The following is an 18,959-nucleotide window of genomic DNA, read 5'->3' as shown; positions in this document are numbered from 1 at the left end:
GCTCCGGGCACATATGGCAAGGAGAACGGCATCACCTGAGCAAGGGTGGGGGCCGCGGCTCCCCCCGCTCCTGCGGCCAGAGCACGGCCGGGCCCATTTCCATCTGCCGGCACGTCTGCGGCTACGTCCACCGCTCCCCCAGTGGCTTCGTCGGGCGCCGACATCTTGTTTCCGTCCCCCCTTGGTGTCTTTCCGGCACCTCCTCTTCAGGGGCGGAGCTTCGGCTTTCGCGCCTCCACTGCTCGGGAAGACACTCGAGCGGGGACTTTTCGCGCCCAATATGGCGGCTTCCGAAAATTTTTGGCCGGACACCTCCGGCGGGACACAAGGCGCACCTCTACCAGGCGGTAGAATGGTAGGATCCTGTTCGTGACGCCAAGTTGTCGCGGGCGGGGAGGGCGCTGCGCTCACCCACTGCTCGGGTCCGGCTGCTGCTGCTCCTCGCCCGTGAGTGAAAGGGGTGGTTTGGTTTAGGGATATTGTCCGTGACGCCACCCACGGTTTGTGGTGAGGTTGGGACACCACCGCTGCTCTGTACGGGAATCCCGGGAGTGTTGACAGGGAGCAGCTGAGATGTTTTCTCCTCTCCATGGGTAGGGGGGTTTTGGTGGTCCCAGGGTCTGATGGTGGAGGTCGGAAGGTGGGTTGCGGGGCCTGGCCGGGTGCAGGGTCACGGGGCAGCGCAGTGCCAGACGGCACGGTGCTACTTACTCAGTCAGTAACGCACACGGAGTCTCTGGTAAAACAAACGGCTGAATGGACGAGTCCCACAGACGGCTGCGGCGGTCACTCCCGGTAGGTTGGCGGTAACTGTCTCTCCCTGCACCGGTGTTCTGTTCTCGGCCCCAATGGCTTCCCACTGATAGCCCGCTCCCCAGCGGTTGGTTGGCTAAGGGAGCCCCTGTTTGCCCGCAGGCTCTGGCCCTGGGAGCTCTAGCTCTGGCGGTAGCTTTCTCTCCTTCACGGTTTGGACGGTTGCCTTCAATCGGGTCTTTACTGCTGGGAAACCCTGTAGGTTCCCGTCGCTGACGGATTTGACCAGTTTTACGGCGACTCCTAGCCTGGTCGGGGTCCGTAGACCCTGCCAGATGGTGCTGGCTTCTCTTCGCTCCCCAATCCGGTACCGGCGGGCCACCGCCCTTCCCCGGTCCTTACGGTTGTGCGTCAATCGGCCTCTCCTGCAGACGGTCACTAGCGTCTGCCAACCTTGCTGTCAGGTGCCCGGGCCACGTACCCGGACACGGTCAGTCTGCTCCTCTACTACTACTTCCCCTGACTCTCTCTCTCTACTCCTCGTCACTATCTGACCTTCTTTCCCGCCTCCAGGACTGTGAACTCCTCAGTGGGAGGAGCCAACCGCCTTGCTCCGTCCCACCTGGTGTGGACATCAGCCCCTGGAGGGAGGCAACAAGGGTTTGTGTTTGACTTCGGTGTTCCTAACTGGGGTGTGGGGTGTGTTGTTGCAGTACCTGTGATGTCCTGGCTTGTCCAGGGCGCCACATAACGATCAAAAGTTTTAGTCTAGTTGGCAGGATACAGCGACCGTCATGGGTGGGATTGTGGCGGGAAGCCATACCCCAGCACCAACTCTATACCCAATCCAATATCAACAATTTGAAGGTACCAGCCAGCAGCACTGCAAGAAACAAGATTGAATCCTATCCTACTTGCGGTCAGTGGACAGCCATCTGCACACTTTGACACCAACGACTAGACCTGATCCTGTCTTGGCTGGATCCACTGAAGCAGTAAATCTAGCTCCTGCTTCCTGCCCCACTGTCTGCTCCTCCATGGTTTGACGGCGGTCCAAAGCATTACAGAGGATTCATAAACCAATGCACACTGCACTTTGAAGTTTTATTGTGCCAGTTCACTTCAGATAGGCTAAAAGTGCCTTTTCTGATGTCTCATATGACTGATGCAGCCCTTGTTTGGATCAACCCACTTTGGGAAAGAAGCAATCCAGTAGTCTCTAACCTGCAAACATTCCTGGAAACGTTCTGCAAGGTATTCGATGACACCAAATCGCACAAAAAGAATCAGAAGCCAGAATGTAAAAGGTAAATCTTTATTAAAGAGATATTAAAAGACAAATAGGGGTGTCATAATAAGACAGTGCACAAGGTGGCGTACTAGCGTGGTGAGGGACAAATATCTGGTAATGATAGAAAAACACTATGCAGCCTAATAAGGGACAAAAGGTACCAAGAACCACAGACCAATCGGTCAGAATGTAAGACCCTGTGGTCAAAGACCGAACCCAAACAGCTAAATGTGCACAAAGTAATAAAAAACGGAGACTTCCTTACTCACCGCAGAGATGACGCCAGATCACGCCAGTAGTTTTGTTACTTTCTCTTTATCCTATTTACCTCCTGGGTTCCTTTTATAGTCCCCCTGGTGTTTGCTTTTGTGTGCGTGAGTTTTGTTGTCACCCCTGTCTGTTTTGTTTATTGGTGGGGTTTTGTGACTACTTTCCTGGCCTGACCCTTGGGTGGTAGGTATGTCGATATCATAGTGTGTAACTCCTTTTTGATACAATTAACAAGCGCAAATGCGTCATAATCGTATCATCGGTGTAGTGTCCAACATTTTCATAATTTTCCTACAGCGATGGTACGATGTTGTTCCTCATTCCTCTGCGGCAGCACACATCGCTGTGTGAGAAGCCGCAGGAGCGAGGAACATCAGCTTACCTGCGTCACCGCGGCTCATGCCGGCTATGCGGAAGGACGGAGGTGGGCGGGATGTTTACCTCCCGCTCATCTTCGCCCCTCCGCTTCAATTGGCCGCCTGCCGTGTGACGTCGTTGTGACACCGCACGACCCGCCCCCTTAGGAAGGAGGCGGATCGCCGTCCAGAGCAACATCGCAGGGCAGGTGAGTGCGTGTGACGCTGCCGTAGTGATAATGTTCGCTTCAGCAGCTATCACAAGAGATCGCTGCTGCGACGGGGGCAGGGACTATCGCACTCAGCATCGCTACCATCGGTTAGCAATGTCTTAGTGTGCAAAGTACACTTAAGAACGTATAAGGTCAGATAGTTGCCATTTGAGGGTACTGTGAGGCTGTTGTTTCTGCCCCCTCCTCTATTGGACAACACCTTTTTGCTTTATCTACCGCAGTGATGTTTAACCAATGGTTTTGGTGATATTCTGAACACTGTAGGTTAATGTGAAATATATCTTGGTGTACACATCGGTGTGACAACTGTTCAATTCTTGTCACTTCCAATATTTTTATGCACGGTGAGGAATATACAACTGTATATGTTGTGTGGAGCAGCTGTGATTCCTGAGTATAAGGCCATACGTTTGGGTGGTGATACCTCTGCAGTCGGTCCTGCTGGGGGGCTTACCCAGTTCCAGTTTACGTATGCGTCGTAATAATTTTCCAGGTCCAGACCTGTGGTTGAATGACCATGCGGGTGTCCTCCGATAACATCAAATGGAGGAGTACGTTGGGGAGTACGGGCTCAGGGTTCCTTTGTCCCTACTGCGTTGTAGAATTTGTGGATCCTGTAGCCGTACGGCTGGAGCCACCCCCAGTGCTTAACGCCAACAACATCTTCACATGTCATCACTCCAGAGATGCGTTTTTGGGCCCACGTAGTTACCTCTGTCTCCTGCATACACTCCAGGTAACCGCAGGGGACTGTTCACATGGGATTTGAACACTGGTTTAGACCATTCTATTTTTGGAGTTTTTCTTTTTGTCATTGGTTTGTGGTCTTGAGAGTCTTGAGGCCTCTTGTAAAAGGGGGGGTACTGTCACGGTCATCTCCCCTTGACAGGCTCAGGCTCTGAGTCTCTTATTACCATCCTTTTGGCATGCTCGGGGTTAATGTCAGTTTTCTTGCTAGCAGCAAGCTCAATACCCCTGATCAGGTGTTTCCGCTGATGACCACTCTTAACCTAGATAAATACCCTCTGCTCCCAGCAGAGGGTGCTGGTTATTCAGAATTCATTCTGGAGCTTGGTCTGAAGCGGGAAGGAGGTGTTTGCGGCTGCCGCCGTCATCTTCTGTTGCTTGATGTGGAAGTAACCCTGTAGTTTTGTTACTTTCTCCTTACCCTATTTACCTCCTGGGCACCTTTTGTAGCCCCCCTGGTGTTTCATTTGTGTGTGTGAGTTTTGTTGTCCCCCTGTCTGTGTTGTTTGTTGGTGGGGTTTTGTGACTACTGTACCGGCCCAATCCTTGGGTGGTGGGTGTGGAGGGTGTTACATCAGGGTCTTGGAGAGGAGATGGGGACACACAGGGGACTAAGACCTCACTACCATCGAGTGTACCTCTGGGTTGAGGGTCAGTTCAGAGTGTTACCTAGTTGGAGAGCCGGCTTAGAGGTCTCTATCTAGCCACATCCCAGTCATCAGTGTGACGGAGCCTTTTTGTGTCACCTCAGTAGCGTCTTTGCTTCTCTGATTGCACCAAAAAAATCTCACCGGAGGCCCCTATGCCATCCTTTTTCACACCCTGTCCTCAGAAGTTGGCTGGAATAATGAAGCACTGGTAGCTGCATTCTGGGAGAGTCTGTCTGGGATCAAGGATGAACTAGCAAGCCAAGATGTTCCTACTTCCTTGGATGACGTAGTATCTCTTGTTATCCGGATTTACCTCAGATTCCAAGAACGCTCTAGAGAGGTGTGTAGAGAGAGGAGGTTGATTTATTTTGCTACAACCTTCCAGAGACCCATTGTGCCGCAGCTGTTCTCATTGCTTCTGTTTAACCCATGCAGGTGGATCATGTTAACTTGGCAAAGCTTCACCAGGAGGACTGTTGCACCAACTTAAGGCGCTTCTACGGAAGTCCTAAACATCAGATCCATTCTTGTCCTGTGAAGCCAGGAAACTCCAAAGCCTAGGGTTTATAGGAGAGGCTACCCTGGTTGAGAGCAAGTCCTCTCCTTCCCTGTCTCTGTCTGTATCCATATCCTGTGGCAACACCCAATTCACTGAGTAGGCCCATCTGGTACTCTGTTTCTACAGGAACTTTTGTGCAACAGGGCGTGGTGGAACGGTATGAGATTCCTGTCCAGAGACTTAAAGCTTCCCTCGCAGTGTCATCTGTGGATAAAAAAAACCCAAATCAAGGCTGTCCAGTTCATCACTGAGCAAGTGGAGCTTCAGATAGAAATGCTACACTCTGAGAAGATCGCCTTCACATACACTGCTATTGGGCGTGCCATGGCTGCGTATGAACGAGCCTGTCTTGGACTGAAGATCTGGTGAAGTGCTCAGATGAAGTCAGCCTTGTTACAAGCAATGTTTCTTTCCTGTCTGTCCTGCCCAACCACCAGCGAAATCATCAAATCTTCCGAGTCTGCCACCCAACTACTGCTCCCATGTGGATGTTTTCGACAAGGAGGCTGAGACGTTACCACCACATAGGCCATATAATGACCCTATCAACCTTCTTCCAGGTTCTTCACCTCCCTGCGGTCGAGTGTACCCTCTGTCCCAGGCAGAGACCAAGGCCATGTCTGAGTACATCAAGGTGAATCTGACAAAGGTATTCATCCAAAAGTCCTTTTCACCAGCCAAGGCTGGATTCTTTTTCGTAAAGAAAAAGATGATTCCATCGGCCATGTATAGCCTATAGAGGTCTCAATTAAACTATGGTCAAAAATAAATATCCGCTGCTGCTTATATCAGAATTGTTCAAGCCCCTTCAAGTTTTCCGAATCTTCTCTAAACTTGACCTCCGCAGTTTTTATAATCTTGTTCATATACGTGCATATACGGTAGGGTGATGATTAGAAGACTGACTTTAACACGCTTGATGGCCACTATGAGTATGGAGTAATGCTCAGCAATGCTCCTGCAGTCTTCTAAGAATTCGTAAATTATATTTTTTAGAACTTTCTTTACTCATGTTTGGTCATGTACTTGGATTACATCTTAGTGCTCTCCCCCAACCTGCCAACACACAGGAGAAATGTTTGCCAGGTTCTGCAGAGGCTGAGGGAGAATCATCTGTACGGCAAATTCGTGTGTCTTCTAATATACCTCCCTTCCTGACCTACATAATCTCCAACATCTGTTTGAAGATGGATCCGGAGACGGTGTCAGTGCTCCTGAAGTGGCCTCATCCTGATGTTGTGCAGGCAATTCAGTGGTTCTTGCTCTGCACCAATTACTATCGCTAGTTCATTCTGCATTTCTCTTCCCAAATTGACCCTATCACTGACCTGACCTGCATGGGGGCGAATCCTAAGATGTGGACTACTGAGGCTGAGATTGTTTATCACCCTAAAGCAAGCATCTCATCTGCTCCAGTGTTTCATAGACTAGATTAACAAACACTTCTTAGATGTGTATACTTCTTCCTCTGGGGCTGGTATAGCTCTTACGCAGAAACATGCTGTTAGATGGTAACCTGCGGCTTTTTCAAGGCCTTCTCTGTTCTTCAATTGTGAACCGAGAATTGTTGGCGATTAAGCTGGTTCTGGAGGAGTGGTTATATCTACTTGAAGGGGCTGTACTTTCCGTTGTCATCTACATCGACTACAAGAACCTGTCCTGCAAGCAGTCGACTCAGAGGGTGAATCCTTGCCAAGCCGGGTTGCTCCATTAAGCTTGTCTTGAGTACCACTTGGAAACACTTTTGTTACTAAAGTGGACAGGAAGCTAGTGCTGCAGTGGGGTCACTCTACTAAGCTTGCAAGTCACGGAGGGCACAAGAAGACTCATCTTGCAGCATTATTGGTGGCCAACTTAGGTTTAGTCTGTCCTGTGTGTGCTCATAATAAGACCTCTAAGAAGCTTCCCTCTGGGCAGCTACTACATTTACCTGTGCCTTCTGCTCCATGGCAACACATCTCAATGCATTTCATCAATGACCTTCTGGTGTTGCTTCATCATCTGGGTAGTAGTAGACAGATTCCCCAAAATGCCCCACTTCACTCCTTTGCCCAGTCTTCCTTTGGCTCCCATGCTCACTGAGTAGTTTGTCCAGCATGTCTTTCATCTGCACAGCCTACCCCTCAACATTGTGTCTGATAGAAGTGTCCAGTTCAGGTTCAGATTCTGTAGGTCCATCTGTATGCTGCTGAATGTCACCTTGGGCATCTCATCAGTCTACCATCCTCAGTCCAAATGTCAAGTGGAGTGGGTCAACCAAATTTTGACGAATTTCCTGCTGCACTTCATCAATGCACAATACAGCGATTGGGTCAAACTTCTACCTTGGGCTGAATTCTCCTATAACAATCATGTGAGTGAATCCTCCACTAACTCTCCATTCTACATTGTATATGGACAGCAACCGAATATCCCTTTCCTGTGGCTATCACCTCTGGCAACCCTGGGGCCAATGCTCTCATCAAGAGTTTCTCCAAAATCTGGGTGGAGACCAAAGCCTTTCTGGAGTGCTCCTCAGTACAGATGAAAAGGCATGCGATAATGGACGTCTGGATCCTCCCCTGTTCTGGCCTATAGACAAGGTCCAGATATTTCCGTCTACCTTCCTACAACTTGGGTCCCCACTTTATTGGTCCTTTTGAGGTTATCCAGCATGCCACATCCTACAAACTGAAACGTATGGCCTCCTTGCATATCCCCAATTCCTTCCACGTGTCTCTCCTCAAGCCTGTTGTCCTGAGCCGCCACTTCAAGAATCCTGGTACAGTGCCTTCACCAGTCAGCACGGAAGACAATTTTTAGTGCACTTAGGGCTATGGCTGAGAGACGCTAGGTACTTAAAGCATCCGCCCCCTATGGGAGGTGCCTGAGCAATGTGGTCTTACTACTAGAGACATGATACTAGCTGCTAGGTCCAATTCCTGTTCCCTGTATCCTGTATCTGTTATCTTGACCTGCTAACCCATACTTGCTGTACCTGTCAGTACATGCCATACCTGCGGTACCTGCTGTACCCGCTGTAACTGCCGTACTCCCTGTACCTGCTGTACCTGCTATATGCAGTGCACTAGCCTGCACCAGCCATCCATTCTGCACCAGCATGAACCAGTCATCCAGTCAGCACCAGCCTGAACCAGCCATCCATTGTGTCATCTACACGCTACAGTGTTGTAATATTCCCTGGAGTAGCACCTGGTGGCTACCTTCTAGCACATGCCTAACCTCACCATCAGGCTCTAGTGAAGATGAGGTAGTCGCTTAGTTACCTCACTCCAGGTTGAGCCGCTGCTTTTGCACAAGGGTCAACACCCACTAGTGTAACGCTGCCTCAACTAGTCTTGTTTCCTTCACCACACCCCAAGATGCTACCACAGTTCAGACACTGAAGGTCATTTTCTCAACCCACTGTTCCCCATCCTCTCTTCCTCTTTACAAGAACTAGTTTGCCAATATGGCCAGTACTCAGTTTCTCTACTTCTGACACCTTGTCACTCCCACCTGGGGCACTCTCTCTGTTTCACTTTCTCTGTTCCGTCTTGGCCCATTACCTCTCTGAGTTATAAATTCATGACTCGTTCAAAAGGATGAGGTACTTCTACCGAATTTCTAGTTACCAGGGTGCTCAGGTAGGTTTCCAGACCATATACAGTAGTAATATATACAAGGAACTCCTGAATTCAGTAAAATATGATGATTTTTTATTATTTCATATTCAGTATATTCAGTTATAGTCAAGTCATGGGCAGTTGTAGTAATGCTATTAAGAGAATTTCTGTGGTTTGCAGCCTGTCATTAGCAGTATCCACTGCTGTGTGGATACTGCTAATGACAGGCTGCAAACCACAGAAATTCTCTTCATAGCATTACTACAACTGCCCATGGCAGAAATAACAGGCTGCAGATCCCAGTCACATATCTGCTAGCATTCCAAATACTGCCAATGAAAAGAGTGAAACTATAATCTATCTCTATTCATCTCAGGTGCTAGTTACTGATGAAGGCCATGTTTGGGCCGCAACGTCTGACTTGACTATACTGAGAAATAATAAAAAATCATCATATTTTACTGAATTCAGGAGTGCCTTGTATATATTACTACTATAGATTCATGACCCGTCTCCGGTTGAACACTCCGTCCTTCCGTCTGTTTTCCTTCCTCTTTACTCAAGATCATAATATTCACTGTTTTGTTCTCCACACATGTCTGGGACACCCACATCTTGTGACTCTGATCACTAGGCAGACTTTAGGTCCACTTTTACTGCATGCTGGGCCCTATTTCCTCTCCTGGAAGTAAACTGTCTCTGTTCCTTCATTGTAGACCCACCCACTCTGGACTGATCCCAAACATTAACCCAAAGTCTCCCTACTGTGGGGCAAAATACAATCTGTCACTAATAATGCATGTCACAATACACATTATTCATCATAACAGTACTCGTGTCTTCAAGGGTGAATGTGGGCAATGTGTCCATCTCCTTACAGACCCAATTTGCTTATATTATTTTCATCCCTTATAAACCTAACAATCTGTTATGGGGTACTGGCTTGGCACTTATTCTCCTCTGCCCCAAGCTAAATCCACCCTTGATTTTGCACGTGAAAACTAAATATGGGTCCTCCAGAATAAAGCTAAACATAAGGGTATTTAAGCTGCCGCTACTTCTGTAATCAGTTGATATCTGCTGGGCAACTAAAAGATAAATGCATGCTTTCCTTTGCCAATTTTCATAAAAAATGTTAACCATGATAACATTTTTGTATAACTATTTTACCTGAATATGGTCTGTCATGCATTGCAGATATGTGTAATAAAATGGATCAGTCACTACCTTATTGGCTGCTATTATAATGGAAGCCACAGTACCAATGTTGATAAAAACTATTGGGAAACAGAGCAGATCCGACCTTTTGGTGATACGTTTGTAAAAAAGATATAATAGATCCAGGCAATATGCTCACCTGAGGGAGTTGTGTAGGCACAAAACCTGTGAAAGTTCAATAACAGTTGCTGCTCCCTGTGGCTTTGGCTAAGTTCACACTTCCGTTGTTTTGCATCAGTCACAATCCGTCGCCTTGAGGAATTACGGTATCCTGCAAAATATTTTGCAGGAATCCGTTTTTTCCCCATATACTTCTATTAGCGACGGATTGTGACTGATGGCCCTGCGTTGCATCCGCCGCGTGACGAATCAGTCATTTACTGACTGACCGTCAGTACTGGTGAATGTAACTTTTTTTGTGTGCGGCAGATCAGTTTTTTACTGTGAGCATGCGCACAGTAAAAAAACATGATCGACTGTAAATTCCGTTCCAGTTCCAGCAGCCGGAACAATCAGCTGATTGGCCTGCGGCTGGCTTTTGTGAACGATCAGCTGATCGGTTGGCGGCCGGCTTTTGTGAATGATCAGCTGATCGGCCAGCGGCCGGCTTTTGTGAACGATCAGCTGATCGGTTGGCGGCCGGCTTTTGTGAATGATCAGCTGATCGGCCGGCGGCCGGCTTTTGTGAACGATGATCGTTCACAAAATCTGGCGACCGGGCGATTAGCTGATCATTCACAAAAGCCGACCGCCGATAAAACAGTAAAAAAAAACAAAAAACAACGGATCATTTTTTTGCAGCATCAGTCACATCAGTTGTGCCAATATCTGCAATGCACCCGTTGCATCAGTCACACAACTGATTGTGACTAATGCAAAACAACGGAAGTGTGAACTTAGCCTAAGGCATGAACTCAACCAGGATTGCCGAAGGAGTGGTGTGCTAACCAGAATAAATATCCTTGATCCAATAATATAAAGAGCATTTTTTATTTAACAACGCTTTTCCACGCCGCACTTTCTGAAGTCTACAGTTTGGTTTTACACTTGAGAAAGACACCAGAGGAAAGACGTAGGATAAAAAAAACCCCTCACTTTTATATTATTGGATCAAGGTTCTTCATTTTGGTTACTGCAGCCCAAAACTGTGAATTGTCTTTTCCTTCATAGTGCAAATGTGAATATAGCCTTACTTTCAGATGTTGTTTTTTTTCAACCTATTTTTTCTATTGGAAATAATCTTGTAACATATTGGAATACCTTGCATTTCACATGGTGTCCACCAGGTGGTGCAGTAACAATATCATAAGCTTCATCAACAAGGGTGCTACAGAAAAGATGTGATTAAAATCAAAAAGAGACAAAAAAATAGACAAATCCAACTCAAAGTAAACAAAATAATAAAATTAGGATGATAACAATATTTTACAATCAGTCGAAGACAACAGAACAAATATAGGCTCAGACCAAAAATGGTAATCATTTATTCTAGATTATATGCGGAGTGTTCAAAAAATATCTAAAAATATCAATATTAGATGAATACAATAAGCCTTTATATATTACCATATAATACAGCTGATTTGTCTAAATGATCTGTTTTATATTTTAATCCTGTTTTGTATTGTTTAATATTGTTTTGTATATTTTACTACGTGATAATACATAGTGAAGACAGATGCGATTGGTGGAATGGAATATGTATAACTTGTCTGTTATAGGTGAAGAAATATTACCCCAAGTCCGAGGTTGTAATGTTCACTCTGAAGGCCACCAAGTCTCCTGAGATTCTCCTGACATCCCAGCTTACATTGACGTTAGAAGGAATTCTGGAAGCGCTAGTTGTCTTACCGTACATGTTAACGCAGCCATTTTTTTCAGCCAATGTGGTAAGTAAATGCCTTAAGCGGGTTCTACACGCTACGATTTCGCTACAGTGATCTCGTTGGGGTCACGGATTTTGTGAAGCACATCCGGCCGCTGTAGCGATCTCATTGTGTGTGACTCCTAGGAGTGATTTTGGATCGTTGCAAAAATGTCCAAAATCGCTCCTTGTTGACGTGGGGGGCCATTCTCAATTATCGCTGCTGTTGCGTGGGTGAAGTTGATCCTCGTCCCTGTGGCAGCACACATCGCTACGTGTGACGCCGCAGGAACGAGGAACCTCTCCTTACCTGCCACACGCCAGCAATGAGGAAGAAGGTGGGCGGGATGTTTGTCCCGCTCATCTCCGCCCCTCCGCTTTGATTGGACAGCCGCTTAGTGACGTCGTTGTGACGCCAAGCGAACCGCCCCCTTAGAAAGGAGGCGGTTCGCCAGTCACAGCGACGTCGCCGAGCAGGTAAGTGCGTGTGACGCTGCCGTAGCGATAATGTTCGCTACGGCAGCGATCTTTACATATCGCCATAACGATAGGGGCGGGTGCTATCACGCTCGCCATCGCTAGCATCGGCTAGCGATGTCGCAGCGTGTAAAGCCCACCCTTATTCAGATCTGACGTAATTTCACTTTGCGCAAAACCATCAATAAGATTACAGGGGTATCTTCATTTCATACGTAAGATATGCCATGAATGATCAATACAAGCCCCAATAATAGGACCTTGTCCCAATGGAGAGCTGTTGTCAATGTGTTAATTTGAATAGGAATTCTGACCGTCTCTTCACTGACAATACTGCACCACAGGTCTCCTGTACTCAAGGTAGATTTATCTGCATTACTCTAAACACATCATCACCATTGTCCCTATTGGGCCTCACAGTTTAAATTCCCTACTTTTGTTTTTTGAGCATGGAAGGAAACCAGAATACCCAGGGAGACCATACACACATCTTGCAGATGCTGTCCTTGGTGGGATTTGAGCCCAGGACCCCAGAGTTGCAAGTCTTCAGTGCTAACTGCCATGCTTGTATCCCATGGGTATCCTGTTAATGTATAAGACCGAACAGGTTTGATTTAGTAGATATTTGTACTCTCCATAAAATAACAATTCTAGATATTCTTTTCTTAGAAGTGAACAAAAGTACTACTCTAAACACATAGGACCTCCTTTACTATTGCATTTGTGCCTCTTTTGTTTATTTTTTTTTTGTGTTTTTCTTCTGTTTGCACCCTATTTAATGTCTATTTTATATGTGTTTGAATGTTGTTTTTTTCTTTTTATGTTCGTCATTGTGAGTGAGTGTGTTTGGGGTCTTCAGATGTTTTTGGCTATGTTTTGGTGTGAATTTTTCTGCAACTGTAGATTCACCAAAGAGTGCTTTTATATACGTCTGGAATTTTACATTTTTGCAACATTTTAGCAGAACATGCAACTTTTTGCAATAAAAAGGCGCAAAAAAAATTATAAAGAAAAAATAAAGAGAAATTTTTATTTTGCAAAAAATTCATGAGACATTTTGAAGAATTTGGTACTAAAAAAACAAAGAGAAGAAATGAACGCAAATGATAATTCTGCCCTCTGTATGACTATTGCTGGGCTGCTGGAACAATTATATTTATATTTAAACAGGAATTTCCCATCAAAATAAAACCATGCTGGTACATATAAGGCCTTATGATGTTTTAGTTTGTCAGGTTGTAAAGAATACATTTAAGCCTGCTTTACACGGTACGACCGATTGTGCGATTTCACAATCGATCGTACCCGCCCCCGTCCTTTTTGCGTCATGGGCAAATCGCTGCCCGTGTCGCACAAAGTTAGTAACCCCCGTCACACATACTTACCTCTCGTGCGATCTCGCTGTGGGCGGCGAACGTCCACTTCCTGGAGTGGGAGGGACGTTCGGCGTCACAGCGACGTCACATGGCCGCCGGCCAATAGAAGCGGAGGGGCAGAGATGAGCGGGACGTAAACATCCCGCCCACCTCCTTCCTTCCACATAGAGACGGCGGCGGCCGCGGGAGGCAGGTGAGCTGCTCATCGTTCCCGTGGTGTCACACGGAGCGGCGTGTGCTACCACGGAAACGATGGTCAACTAAATTAAACGATATTATGGAACCTAACGAGCAGTACCCGACTCACGATTTGTGAGCGATACTGCGTCGCTAGGAGGTGTCACACAGGCCGGCATCGCCAGCGATGCCGGATGTGCGTCACAAAAACCGTGACCCCGACGATCTATCGCACGATAGATTGCCTGGTGTAAAGCAGCCTTTAGATGTGAATAGCTTGGTGAATAAAAGTATGGTCACCAGATGAACGTTCAGAGAGTTGATCATGTTCTCCCTACCTTTTCCAAGCCCCTTAAAGTGACAAATGTACCTAGTTATTAATAATATGTCGAAGACCAGGTACATTTGGAATTCAGAAGGTGCTATAGTGGATGTATTGGTTATGTTTTTATATGTTTTGAATATTAAGAGATGCTCTCATTATAGCAAGCAACCTTCACCGCTGGCATGCTGCGTTTGTCAAACCTCAACTTGAAGTTCTCATTTTCTGCTGGAAGGTAACTGATATGCACGTATTCTCAAAGAAAACCTATCAGTAAAATTTTGTGATATAAACTAAACTCATGGCTGTAATGGAGCTGTAATACTGATCACATTGATACCTTTTTTGAAGAAATACACTTTATTGTTGCTCTTTAATCACCATTTAATGTTTTCTCCTAGATGCACAGTGCAAAGGGATTTCTCCTCCCTGTCTGTGATTCCCTGGCCCATCCGCCTGCCTCCAGTCTGTGAATGGCCTCCTGCCTCTGTTTAAATTCTAAGTAGTGATCTGTTAGGCCGGTTTCAGACGTCCGTGTTTCAGGTACCCATGTTATACTATGCTGTTACTCACACGGCTGTGTTTTCACATGAACCGTGTGACCTCTCTTGACCACGCACTTACACACGGAGACATGACCGTTTTTTCTCCGGTAGCACAGGTGACACACGGATCGCACACTGATGTGATACATGAGACATCGGTGTGACATGTACCCATGTTATTCTGTTGTGTTACGCACACGGACCCTGTGACCCCTCTTGACCATGCACATACACACGGAGACATGGCCGTTTTTTCTCCGGCAGCATGGGTGACACATGGATCGCACACTGATGTTATCCGTGAGACATCAGTGTGACACGTACCGGAGAAAACACGAGTCCTTTAAATAAAAAGATTTTCTATATTTACCTGTATCCAGTAATGCTGTCATCGGCTCTGCTGCCTCCCGCTCCTGACCGCCGCTCATTATACTTATTGAGTATTCACTCTACTGAGGAGCTGGAAGCCTGAGCAGCGCTGGGGACTTCAGTGCCGTGCACAGCATCGCTGGGGACAGGTGAGTATCCAGCAGAGTGTGTGTGTGTGTGTGTGTGTGTGTGCGTGTGTGCAGTGAGGACCTGGAAGCCGGAGCATTATTGGGACAGAATCGGGGACTCATCAGGGTTCCCAATGAACTTTGATGAACCCATGAAGTCAGCCTGGTGACACCCGCTGTAGCACGGGTGTCGCAGGGGTGTCATCAGGATATCTTCAGAGATCATTGGGAACTCCAATGACCTCCTGGATGTCACTGCACACACACTGCTTGCTGAATACTCACCTGTCCCTGCGATGCTGTCCCCACGATGCTTCGACTTCCAGCTCCTCACTGTAATGAATAATCAATGGATATAATGAGTGGGAGACGAAGAAAACAGCGCTGGATACAGGTAAATATAGAATTTTTTTTTATTTAAAAGGTCTGTGTTTTCTCTGGTACGTGTAACACGTGTGCAAACACAGATGTCACATGTGTGACACACGCATGAGACACATACGACCATAACCATGCGTGTGACTTGTACCTGATTAAACATGGACATCTGAAACCAGCCTTAGTCAAAGACTGGAGGCAGCCAAGGGGTCGGGGAATTACAGACAGGGAGAATTCGACTTAATTCATTGAAAAAGAAAAGCCCGGACGCCTGCCCTGAAGGGGCTCAAGGGAGGGCAACATGACTGAGGAGGGATGCTAGGCCTGAGGGTTAGCAAGGGGTTAAGGTGTAGGGCATTTTTGTGCGGGAAAAGTGGGAGGTGGAGTTATAAGTGCTGTGGGGCCATGTAATTGGTCAAGGGGTTGTTAGTTGTAGGATAGTATATATAGGGCCGAAGTATGAGGTGGGAGGTTCATTCACTACCTGGAAGACGTCCGGAATTGTTGCTGAATCACTTGGATCCTGAAGATCGAGGGCCTCGTGGTACAGACCAAGAGGAGGGTGGAGGAGCAGCTGCAGCGATGGTCCGGCGACGTCGGTGGCGCTGAAGATGGGACCCCTCTGCCTCCGAAGCGGCAGCGAAGACCGCGGCCTTCTTAGCGCCTCAGCCTGGAAACGACACCGAGGAGCGGGCAGCGGAGCACCAGCGGAAGAACCACGGCAGCGGCTGCGGACCCAGGAGACGGGACAACGCGGGGCCCGGGCCGGAAGCCGGGCCGCGGGCATCAAGGCAGCGGGGCGGTGAGTGACGTGGCCGGCCTCCCCTCCACTTCCGGTTCGCGGTACGCAGTGGTGTGGCGCATGTCGCGGCTGCGTGATCCGCCGCGCTCACCTGCCCCGCCGTGCTCACCTGCCCCGCCGCGCTCACCTGCCCCGCCGCGCTCACCTGACTTGCCGCGGTCATGTGGGTCGGCGCGGTCACGTGGGCCAGCGGCGCGTTCACGTGTGGACCTGGGAGAGAGGACATCGCGGAGACTGTATCGGGACGGCTGCAGCGGGGCGGTGAGCGATGTGACCGGCCTCCCCTCCACTTCCGGGTCGCGGCGCGCACTGGTGACGCGGGCGTCGCGGCCGCGTGACCCGGCGCGGTCACGTGGTCTGGTGACGCGGTCACGTGCTTCGGCGCCGGGGTCAGCTGACCCGGAAGTGTCAGCGCTGAACCCTGCAGCGATCGTCGGCTGCAGAGGAAGATATGGGTGAGGATTTCGCAGACCAGACGGCAGTCCAGCAGCGGTGCGGGCAGTGGTAAGTGACATCACTGGCCCTTACAGGTTCATGTTGATACGGCGCAGGGGTCAGTGTGACACCATGGGCGGCGCGGCCACGTGACCCAGGGTGCAGTGCGTGGTCTGGCGGCGTGAGCACCTGCCCCTGGCATCATGGTTATCTGAATCCGCACAGGGTTCACCAAGCAGCGGCGGCATGTCAGTGCTCAGCCAGAGCTACACTTTGACAGAGCATGACGGGCTGGGGGTGCCGAGCTAGGGCGGGCCCCTGAGACATTGAAGCTGGGTTCGGCGGGGACCCAGGAGCGGTTGGATCCCTGCACGGAGGCAGTTTACATATGCGCGGTCGGGGCCCCCGTTTACGGCTCTGGGTCGGTAACCATCTCCTGAGGCATCCTCCGGGTTGGGCAGCAGGTTCATCTCGCCGGCTGTTGCTGGCGAGGTCCCAGTCGCCTGTTTTCTGCCCAGGAGGAGGACAGCCTGCGTCGGTCGGGGAGGATACCAATGGTGCTCGACGCGGAGGACACGTGACGGCTGTTCCGGGGGCCACCCCGGAGTCAGCCTGGTAAGCTTAAGGTTCACTTGCACCTCTTATTTAGGTTTTGGCCATTTGTTGGTGGTGGGGGTTTTACATACTTCTGGTTGTTGGTTGGTGTTAAGTCGTACGTTCCTGGGCGTTGCGGGGTTTTAATAACGGACGTGATTTGTAAAGGGTGGACGGTTATGAGGCGGTACTATGGTGAGGTCCAGGGTGGTTTGTGGGGTCGCGGTGATTAGCCGCACCTCTGGGGGTTTCATGGCCCAGTAGCAGGTGTTGGGGGGGGGGCCTTTTGGCGGATGGGTCTGCATTCACGATTGGATCATTAAGGATCGTGGTGTTGTTCCCTGAGAGTGTGGCTGTGGGTATCCATTCTGGATAGGTGTCTCAGAACAGGGGCTGAGTGTTTGTGCGGGGTTTTGTTGGCTGTTGATAGATCGGTGGTGATGGTGGGTACAGGGAGGTTGCTTGTCATCAGACGATGGAAAGGGGGTGTGTTGTCTGGTGTATTGTCTGCAGACATGACCTTGGTTTCCTCTCCTTTTGCTGCGGCAGCAGATCTCTTCATTGTTCACTGGGGTTGTTCCAAGGCAGGAATGCTACTGGTTTAGGCATTATCTACTTGCTTGTTGTAATTTGAGCTTATTTAGTGCAGGAGGCCATGTCCATAAACGAGGCTGCTGTGGCCTTTTACATCCAATGTCACGCAGTCTGTGTCTTATTTTGGGTTGAGAAGCGGCAATAGGTGGATAACTGGTTTGGGTCAGTATGGCAAGATAGGGCCACCAGTCAGACGTTCCTAAGTCAAGAAAAGCCCGGACGCCTGCCCTGAAGGGGCTCAAGGGAGGGCAACATGACTAAGGAGGGATGCTAGGCCTGAGGGTTAGCAAGGGGTTAAGGTGTAGGTTATTTTTGTGCGGGAAAAGTGTGAGGTGGAGTTATAAGTGCTGTGGGGCCATGTAATTGGTCAAGGGGTTGTTAGTTGTAGGATAGTATATATAGGGCCGAAGTATGAGGTGGGAGGTTCATTCACTACCTGGAAGACGTCCGGAATTGTCCCGCCCACTCGCCCCTTTGCAAGATTTCTGGAGATCGACATGGAGAGACGAAGAAGATTGACCTTGTCGCAGCAGTCGGCATAAAGGAGGGGGGTATTTGAAGTCGGTGGATTGCACAAAGAGTGGGGGGAACCCAGTGCAGGAACGGGTTACCCTTGGTGGTGCAATGGTATGGTTAGTGGGTCCCTGCTGTGCTCGGTCACAGCGGGACATGTTAACGTGGGACCCTGCTGTGCTGGGTCACAGCAGGGCATGTTAATATGCTGGGTGTCTTCGAGCCGGTGTGGTGCGGCTGAGGGCACATGGTGGAGCAACACTCGGCTGGGTGTCCTCGAGCCGGTGTGGTGCGGCTGAGGGCACATGGTGGAGCTGGTGTTGCAATCATGTACAACGGGACTCTTCACTTACCCCCCCCTCCTTTGTTGGTGGTAATGTTTTATGGAGTTATTACTATATTTATGAATAAAATGTTATTGATTATTTTGGTGATAATAAACGAGGCCGCTGTGGCCTTTTACATCCAATGTCACGCAGTCTGTGTCTTATTTTGGGTTGAGAAGCGGTAATAGGTGGATAACTGGTTTGGGTCAGTACGGCAAGATAGGGCCACCAGTCAGACGTTCCTAAGTCATGTCAAATGCTGATTACAGGAGAAGCACAAAGTGGATTTATTCCCCAAAGCTATCAATGTAATCAGTATTATAGCGCCATTACAATCGTGTATTTAGTTTACATGACAAAATTGTGCTGATACATTC

General features: G+C 48.7%; 1 protein-coding gene across 1 annotated transcript in view; it reads left to right on the top strand.

Moving 5' to 3' along the window:
• Positions 1-18,959, top strand: part of LOC142310062 (bactericidal permeability-increasing protein-like) — a 182,207-nt gene that overhangs the window by 137,822 nt on the left and 25,426 nt on the right. Inside the window, exons 10-11 of the mRNA XM_075347533.1 lie at positions 11,404-11,571; positions 14,063-14,133. Coding sequence (XP_075203648.1) covers positions 11,404-11,571; positions 14,063-14,133 — 239 coding nt within the window. The remainder of the gene's footprint in view (positions 1-11,403; positions 11,572-14,062; positions 14,134-18,959) is intronic.

This window comes from Anomaloglossus baeobatrachus, chromosome 5 (genome assembly GCF_048569485.1).
Source record: "Anomaloglossus baeobatrachus isolate aAnoBae1 chromosome 5, aAnoBae1.hap1, whole genome shotgun sequence".
Lineage (NCBI taxonomy): Eukaryota > Metazoa > Chordata > Amphibia > Anura > Aromobatidae > Anomaloglossus > Anomaloglossus baeobatrachus.
Note: the sequence above shows the minus strand (reverse complement) of the source record. Positions and strands in the feature narration are given on the sequence as shown.